At 45.4% G+C, this 9,657-nt stretch overlaps 1 protein-coding gene across 1 annotated transcript; it reads right to left on the bottom strand.

The window, feature by feature from the left end:
• Positions 1–3,743: 3,743 nt before the first annotated feature.
• Positions 3,744–4,826, bottom strand: LOC124672124 (tyrosine--tRNA ligase 1, cytoplasmic-like). Its single transcript, XM_047208402.1, has one exon. It carries the CDS (start codon positions 4,824–4,826, stop codon positions 3,744–3,746), a length of 1,083 nt encoding a protein of 360 aa, XP_047064358.1.
• Between the last annotated feature and the right edge of the window lie 4,831 nt (positions 4,827–9,657).

Below are 9,657 nucleotides of genomic sequence, written 5' to 3'. Positions count from 1 at the left end.
AATGCTTCTTTGCACTATACCAGTTATGGTGAGATACATAGCAAGCAACCAGCACTATTTCGGTTGAGCTCATCATGCCTGGTGGTCTAGATTATAGTTTTACTATAATAAGGTGAGTTGTGAATTCAGGTATAGCATTTACATCATTTTGCATTATTGTGTCTTGAAAACTTCTCATTTTCCGTTATAATATCCCAATGACAGGCTCAGTGAAATTCCAAACTTTGAGATGGTCTGCTTGTCTTTAAGTTGAGATAGGAAGTTATTTTCATCTACATTCCAGAGTGCCAGCCTGCTACATAGAACCTTACTACATACATACTGGGTGCATATTAACCTAAGAGCGAAAACACCATGTCCTAAATCATCATGCTATTAGGCTCTGTATCCACTTTATACCAGCCGAGTCTGGTAAATAAAAGTGAAAAAATGGCTAATCTGAATGTTGTTTCGTCTCTCATTAATAACTGACTAATATGTTCGTCTCCATCATCCTATACCTAGTAGTAGCACATGAAGTGACACATGGCTTGTCCGAAAGATATCATTTTTGCCATTGTTGTTTTTTTCCCTTTTTGTAATGGACAGAAAACCAGTGAGTAATGCTCTTGTTGTGTCGTGTGGGTTGTTTAGTCAAACCCTCCTTGAAATCTATCTATTCTTGGTAGATGTGCTCTAGATCTGACCAAGATGGATTGTTTTTGTGCAAGGATGATGACGAGGACTAGATGGCAGCCAGGGTAGCAGCTGTGACCTGTAGCTGCTGCAGCTTGGTGCATCTTACTCGGATGGAAGCTGGAAGACTCGTGGGACAATGGGCATCAGCAGCTGGAAGACTCATGGGACAATGGACATCTTCATATATACGGCTTGGTCGTTGAACAATCTCTAAGCAGATGCAGCTTTCTTTCTAGCTCCTTATTTATCTCTGCAATATTTATGGTTGCAACCGAACATTGAGATTTGAGAGCATCTAGTAACCTGGCATGAATGTGTTGTACGCAACCATCCCAGCTTTCATTGATGTTTGTTGTTTGGTATTGCACTATTTTTGTTTGATTATTCCTTTGGTTGAGGTTGATTGTACGACTGAATGTCAAATGAGTTGTGATGTGTGCACTCTAGTCTTTTCCGATGTATATTACTTGTGTGTTCTGGATGTCTGAAAAACATCAAAGGTCAACAAATATTTTTGCTCATTAACCTCTCTACCATTTATTGTTTGGACAAGGTTATTCTGCTCCCTAACTTATGCTCCTGCTCCAATGAAAATTCAGAAAAAATAGCGTATAAAATCAAAAAAAAAATCTAAAATATTTGTACAATGAATTATTGTCATTTCTCACCACAATATTACTTGCAGTTAGAACACATCCTCATGTTCGTCGTATTTTTTTTTAGAATTTTTGATTTTGTTTGCTATTTTTTTGCAAATTCTTTATTCGGGCAAGGGCATATGAGCTTGGGTTCAAATGTTCATTTTTCGTCATTGTTTATATAAAAATAATCAGCTATTCATTATCATTCATTTATTACTACCGTCAGCTAGTTTTCATGTGATGCACGTTTGAGCCACCAATGCTAATTTCTTTAGGGAAAGCAGAAGGAAAGCATCAATCTACCTATCAGTATTTAGGAAAAGCATGAAACAATATATCCACCGAACATGCTGCTTTAAGCCATAGATCTCTACCACTTTTTTTCCCAGAAGCAGAACTTCACTTGTGAACGATACAAATTCATTGTCAAAAGGATTCAAAGCCGTAAAAAATCATGGATACCAATTCAGCCCATTGGCGGAGCCACAGGTCTCTGCCGAACTTTCAAACTTTCTGGAATATGTATGGCATGTTGTCACAACCAAGTACCCATATTCCTCCGTGGCCTCATCCCATGTGTTCCAGCCGCACGCCATACCATTGGATGGAACAACCAAATTAAGTGAGTGGAGACTACTTGGTTCGCAGGGGGGCTCTTAGGATTCCCATGATCCACATCCTAGAAATCCGGGAGTGATATTAACCGTGCGGTTTCTCGGAGTTGTTATACACCGCCTATATAGGATGCTTAGGATTTTATGGTCTCATGATTGATGGCAAATTAATGATGGAAGCGTGATAGGAATCCTCCCGTATTAACTAGATTTGCCTCTTTTCCATGCTTGCCGGTTGGTCTCACAAGGCATCTAGCCATGTCAATGATCCGTGAGAAAAGACATCCCAGCGGTCAATCGCTCTCGACGAGCAGCGCGAGAGAAGAGAAACCACCGAAATTAATTTTGTTTCCCGCCACACCTCTTAATTCCCTCGAAATTTCAAACCTCTTCAGCAACCTTAGACCTGTCGCTCCTCTATAAGTACTAGGCCATTGTCACGCAGCCGCGCGTCGGCTATCGCGTGACTTGTGACTTTGGACTTTGGCGTCGGCGAGGCGAGGCGAGGCGAGGAGAGCAGCCACTCCGTTCTTCTCGACGAGATGAGACGAGATCAAGGCGTGATCTGCAGCGGGCGGATCTTGTTCTTATTCTGTCAAAGCTGCAGTCCAACAACGCCATCAACATTTGGATTGAATCGTAAGGTTAGTTCTCCACGGATTCTTTTGATGCATGAATTAGATTTATTTTCTTAGCCTGCTCCGAACTAGGATCAATCAAGGTTAATCCCTCTCGTCGACGACTGTCCGCTCTACTCCCTGCGATTCACCACTGTGATGCCGTCTCCCGCGCAACTCCCGGCAGCTACTGGGAAGTACGTTCCCTCACTTCCAGCATCTTAGCTAAATGGACCAAGCCTGCCCATGACAGATCAACATAGATCAATGGAGCGGGGAGGTGAGGACTTCGTGGTGTCTGGTAGGTCGGGGGATGATGGAGTCCTCGATTTCACGGACGAGGACGGTGCCAGTGATGCGTTCGCGACTCCGGCAATGGGGGCTTCAGTTACAAATTTCATTCACGAGGTACTCAAGTCTCAATTTCTATTTGGTTTCTTCCATTTATATTTTGTTCATCGAGAACTGAATGAAATGTGCAGTCATTTAGAGGATAATGGCAGTTGCCTGCCTACTAGGATATGGAAGCTTGGCGAATGCTCCAGAACAAGAAGAGTCATATTTGGTCACAATAGACCTTGTGTTCCTCTAGCTCCCGAGTATAGCTCCTGAGTGTCTTTCATCTGTCTCCTACCGGTTTGTCCATGTTCTAGGTGCCTCCTCAGCTACGTCTTCCTCAAGTCTTCTGTCACGGCATGTTTGGGTGTTTGGCAAGCTACTTGTCAAAAAGAGTGCTAATAACAGTTAAAAAAAAAGAGTGCTAACACTATCTAGTCTAAAATAGTAGCATTTAGATAGACTTCCTCACTCCCCAAAAGACTCAGATCGTTGCCTCTAGTCTAGGAATAAAAATCAACATGGACCATCCAAAAGCAATAACGTACGGTAGTGCATTGGTTAGGTGAGCCTGTTTGCCCATAAACAAGAAATACATGATAGAAATATAATAAAATTTTGACGCATAGTACGTGAGTTAACTTGCATGCTAAAACATTCGACAGATCAGGCCTCAGCGGTGTTGAAAAACAAATAATCCAAAATACTCAATAGTCTACTTCCTCAGCGGTGTCGAAATTAGGAACTCGCGCATCATCTCATGAATCCACTTCTTCCGATCCAAACTAATTATCGCAAATTTAGGCAAAATGTTGCTGCCTAAATCTGTGTAGCTAGATTCAATGAACATGCAACAACTAATTTGAATCAGAGGCAGCACCTCCTTTGCATCTCACTCTATGTTGCTTGTTTGCTTCAGCCTTGTTTCTGAAGTGATCTCGAACGGGCTGCAACATCATGTTTAGTGCCCTCTCAAGGGCCTGTTTTACGTCAGGAGGATGCAGAGCGCCACATTTATAATCGTCAGCAAACTCTTCCATGCTCACAAACGTCTTGTTGCCACCGTCCTCATCCCTCCGAACCACCTCAAACTTTCCGAACCAAGGTAGGATTATATGCTGGATGTACTCCAAGCACGGGTTGCCTTGTACAGATCCCGGAGGGCAGAAAGCTTTCCTCATTGCCCTACCGATGGCGTGCTCACTATCTTCCATGAAGACGGCCCATCTGGGATCTCCGCACATCTCCATCTCAGGGAATTCTAGCAAGTTAGGCAGCTCATTGTTGAACAAAGCAACCGGCCGCCTATCGCCCTTCCCCCGACGGGCATCGCAGTACTCTCTAGCTAACATGTGCGCCCCGCGCTGATCCAGGCTCAGCAGCCACAAATCCGCCTCGGGAAACAGGAGCATCCCAGCGCTCTGCAGGCATGGAGACAGTATCTCGGCGGCGTTAAAATCTCTCCGCGCATACCGATCGATGCTCCCGTAGCCCTTTGTATGTTTGGACGCATGGAAACGGAGAAACCTTTTTATTCCACCCAGCTCGCTTGTTCTTGCGACATCCATGGTAAGCGGCCAGTACACGTTTTCGTTGCGACTTATTCCGTCCGACAGCCAGACGGGCTCTACCCCGTCAAGATCCATGCCGGCTGCTTTCCAGACCTCAAGGTTGTACGAGCCAAGTTCCTTCATCTCTGTTAGATCGCCGCCAAACCTGCCATCGGTGTCCTCCGGGTCCAGCCGAGCAAGCCAATCTGCCATCAGGATCTTCACTTTGCAACCGGCTTTGATCATCTTGTTGACATTCACCGTCACGGAGATACCCTGGGTTATGTGCATACAGGGGGAGGGATCACACCAGACATAGCAGACGGGGGCAGCTTTCTTTTCCAGTAGCTGCTTGAGCTCGTTCTGGTTGACACAGTCGCCGATGCTCATTAGACTTGCGAACCTTTGATCAGGATAACACCCGCCGGCAGCACCTAGCTCCCTCGTAGAAGCGACTGAATTCTCCACCGTGGAAAAACTACGCTGTACGGTCCAGTTTGGTTGGAAGATACAGGCAGGCCGGACTGAACCCTTGCCCAGCGGGCGCTGCAAACCGACAGCTCGTACATCTGGCCGACAATGGAGGTGGCGAAGCTGCTGATGCATCTGGCAGCCGCTGCGAAGCGCGGTAGGTGCCTGGACGAACGCATCTAGCGGGCGCCTGGTTCCTTTGGCCAGTGCGTGAGAAAACGCCCGCGAGAACATTGTCAACTGCGACAATCAATCGGAGTCGGGCGTCGTCGTGGCCGCTCCTTTTTATCGGAACTACACGGCAGGCGAAATCCTGCCTGAAACTCTGAAAGCTCAATCGATACGTACAATCGCCGCCGCCGCCGCCCAGGAGGTAGCAAAAGCGTCGGCTGAATTAGCAACGATGCGTATTTTTTTCCCTTCCTTTCACGGTTTAGGACTTCCTTTGAGCTGGTCCTCTCGTATGATGCGTATCTTCTCTTTTTCTCTTGGTCCGCAATCTCCGCTCTCGAGCTTCCACGAACCCATCCGCAATTCGACCGGCCCAGTTGGACCGTTTTTTCCCATGCGTTTTTTTTTGTTGCTTAATTGCTTTTTTCTTTTCATTTTCTACCTTTTATTTTTCTTATTTTTTTGTAGTTTCTCTTGCGAGTCGTTCGTTTCTTCTTGGGTTTCATATAACTTGTTTTCTTAGTTTAAATGTGCTGCAACACTAGCAATTCTTCTGGGTCAATTTTGTAAAAATGCTCATGCGATATTGCAATTTATGAAATCCATCGCCATCTCCACCAACAACACCGACGCCATCTTTGTACGTAATCGACCTCAACCGCCTTTGCAATTTATGTAAATTGGAACCATGGATAGCTTGTTATTTGTATGCTAGTAGTCGATACCATGATATTATTTGTTGGTGAAGTTATACTTTCAGCTTGTGTTTATTTCATATGTTACTGGTCATTGCCATGCTTTTATCATTGGGACTGGGAGTAGCCTCTACGTTCCTCGGGCATATGGTAAGATTAGACAGTATTTTTTACTAACGAAGAGATGAGGAAAGGACGGAGTGACAAAAATCATTTCTCAATTCTTGGAATTGTAATAACCCTAGAATCTTTACTATTAAATCTGAATAGGTGACCGCCTGGTGTCACAGACGGGCCAAAACATGTTATTTCTAGGCCCAACATAATCAACCAGGACTCTATCTATGCGAGCAGGCTTCGTCAGTTAGAAAAATCGCCAAGAAAAAACCAGATCGGATCGTTCGCCTATGTCGTCGCTCGTGCATGGTTTGGTTTCCTTCGTCCCCGCCAACACGTAGTCCACCTATTGCACGTTACACGGACAGAGTCCGAGACGAACTAAAACATCCTAGCTAGGGCATCATGCATATATATGTCTCGGCCCCTCCCTCATCAGCTTTTCGTGTACGTCCAGAGAGGATCAATTTATTAGGTCTCCACGCAAGACTGTTCTCGGCGTGGCGACAATGGATGGCCGATTCCTTCTCCTGTGATCCTGTCTTCAACCTCGAGCAATCCTGCCACGACCGCTGAGCGGTTGAATTCATCGGCCAGATGAATCCTCGGGTCGACGAAACGTGTAATGGAAAGGCGATGAACGGCCTGGACTTGTATTATGTCGCTGGGTGCTCTCCAAGGAGGTGCCACCTTCCGGAGCAGGCCCTCGACCTTGTTCCTCCTGGGACGACGGAACAAACGGCCTTTCCCCTCAGCCACGCGCGCGGATGTTATCCTGACCCCAGCGATGCTCCTCCTGGGACGATGGAACCCGCGGTTGCCTCTCGGTGGCATGTCCGCCTAGGCGCGGCACAGTTGGCGTCCAACGGCCAGTGCCGCAGTGCGGTCATCCAACAGCCAGCGCACCCGCACGGCAGCACCCGCATCTGCGGCCTCCTTCGGTACGGCCCACCATGGCGACGAGATTTTGCCACGTCTTGGACACACGTACCTACGCCTTCGCTTCACTGAATTCCATCCAAGTTTTGCCCGATCGATCAGCCAGTTGAGGAATCGACGGTAGTGCTCAGAGTGCTAAACCAGATTGTATGTGCTTGGGAAATTGAATCAGATCGATCTGGATGTCACTATGTTGTTTTGGCACTCTGCACTATCCCAGCCTTACTAAGACAGCGTAGATGCGTTGATCAAAACTAGCTGCTGCAGAATCGGTTTCTAAAGTTGGAGCATCTAGGAACTCAATTAACCCTCTATCATCAACGATTCACTCTATTTATTTTACGTTGCCAGTAGAGCATATTGTGTTCTGAATTGTCTCACTCTCGATAAATTTTGTAGTCACGGATAAATCAAACTATGTTCACTCATCAACTATTTCATGTAAAATTCCATTATATGTGGGCAGTTGTAATTCAGAACTTCAGATGCTGCATTGTAACTTGTAAGCTTACATATCAACTTGAACTATGAGGTGTGGCATTCACTGCGCCCAAGGCTGCTCACGCATATAACAAGGTGTTCGTCAATCCGGGCTTTTGCTCTCAAAAGACCAAGGCGGACAAGATGGTGGTGACAGTCCACATGCTATAGGAGCATGAAGGGCATTGAAGCGGCAACTGGTAGGTCGAATACTCCCACGGCCATTCCGACTGTTGATGACCTAGAACGTGCTACACCTACACGAAGTTCAATGTGGGCTTAGAGCAGCACACGGAAGGAGGATGCTCACCTGCCCTGATTAAAGTACGAGCCAGATTCCGCTCTACTCAATAAGTAGAGCTGACGCAAAAATTGGGCACAAGGTAGAAGAGTTGGCGGTCGAGCTCAAGCAGTTCAAGGAACGGCGGCTGCTAGCATCATGGTCTTAATTTGTATGTTTGAGATCCAGTTTAACAGAAAAGATAGCATAGTAAATAGACAGGCTTGATATCAGTTTTAATTTGTATGTTTCAGATGAACATGCAAAAGTGACAACAAAACATATTTATATAGTTTCTGCCTATTAGTTATCTTTTTCGGATGGTGACATGTTCACAACTAGGTGGCCTATACTCGTAAATTTATGTCACATGCGAGAATAAAAATTGAGGAGCCGTAGCAACGCACGGGCATTTTACTAGTATAAGGTAATAATTGGACATTTATGTCTTAACTAGCAAAAGTGCCCGTGCGATGCACCGGGAGAAACGGTCTTCGTACTGCAAAAAAAATAGGGCGCTGGGTAGTTATGGCGTGTTGACGAAGACAACGAGGTCGCTGGCCGCGGATGCATAGAACTATGATGGGACCCCAAGCTTAATGATGATGTAAGATTAAAAAGGATGGTGGGCGAACAAAAGGAGAGGAGATGAATCTGTGCAAATATTGACTTCCGTGATAAATTGTAATCCTCATTCCAGTGCAAATAGATAGTTTAGCCTTGCAATAATTTCTAATGCAGCAAAACAAATTAAATTATATGCTAGTTTTAACATCTCAACATTTCACTAATATATTGTTTGTGCAATGCAACAAACCAAGCGTGCAAGTAGACCTCACACTTAAAGGTAGGCAACCATACGCATCTTGGTGTTCATTATTGTCAAAATTGATATATGCAGGAACCAATATCAAAATTATTACGCTGTGGTGGAGTGAAGGTTGCAGATCTGGCACCTGTCGGTTCAGGATGAGATGAGGCGTGGCTTGGGTACCTGCTTCGCATCTCTATTCACCCTAGAAATCACTTGCACCGTGGAATTGGATGCCCCGGCCTGCACCCACGAGAACATCTCGTTGCACACAGCTGGATCTCTTAGTTGCAGTCCCTGTCGGTGGCAGCGCATATCAGCTGAACTATCCTAACAGATTTATAATATTGAGAATTCTGAACATCAGAAAGTGTAAAAAAACGGTGGCAAAATCTACAGCGATTAGTTTTAGAGCTTTACATCAACTACTCCAGAGCACTGCATGTTTTCGCACAGATGTGTAGTCATGTACTTCTCTGTATCCTTTTATTCTGTTAACATACTTCTCTGCATCCGTCCAGTTGGTTCAGCTCTAGTGGAGGATGTTAGATTTATTTCGTTATTAGGAAAACATTAACATGTGCTGATCATACTTAGGGCACCTAATTGACGTTTATACAGAGAAATTATTAGGAGATGCACTTACAGGTAATTGGATTGGACATAATCGCCTGCTCGATGCAGGCTTGTGGTAGACCTCGTGGAGTTGATCATGGGCAGCAAAAAGGGTCGATGATGGAGGACGCCGCCGGCACAGCCTTGGAGTGGCCGGCGGTGGTAGTTGGCCTTCTGACCCCTTGACCACCCTTTTAGGATCGGTAGTTGAGGTTTGGGAGTTTTCCCGTACGTGTGTGTGTATTCCCAACGGGACTTAACCTCCTCCTTTTATATCGTGGTGGTAAGGGTCAGGGGCCAAAACCAAGTCGTTGGCTTGTGCTCCCGATCAATGCACAAAACGTGAGAAGTGGAGACTTTGTCTCCCTTATTTCTCTCCAGGTTTGTTACAACCGAAGATCTATTCCAACATTCTCCCCCTAGATCGTATGGATAACAAACATCATAAGCCCACTCTCAATAGGAATAACATACCAAAGTAAGGTGTTACAATGATCAATGGCATGCCATTGAACCTCAGTACTTATAGTATACCATCCTATCTCGAAGTGAAAAACATATTTCTTTATGGGAGTTGGTTTATTTGACGGTCCTTATTTCCAGAATCAATAGGCTCTCAAGCAACCCATGCCGGCAACATAA

This window comes from Lolium rigidum, chromosome 7, assembly GCF_022539505.1.
Source record: "Lolium rigidum isolate FL_2022 chromosome 7, APGP_CSIRO_Lrig_0.1, whole genome shotgun sequence".
NCBI classification, from domain to species: Eukaryota; Viridiplantae; Streptophyta; class Magnoliopsida; order Poales; family Poaceae; genus Lolium; species Lolium rigidum.
Note: the sequence above shows the minus strand (reverse complement) of the source record. Positions and strands in the feature narration are given on the sequence as shown.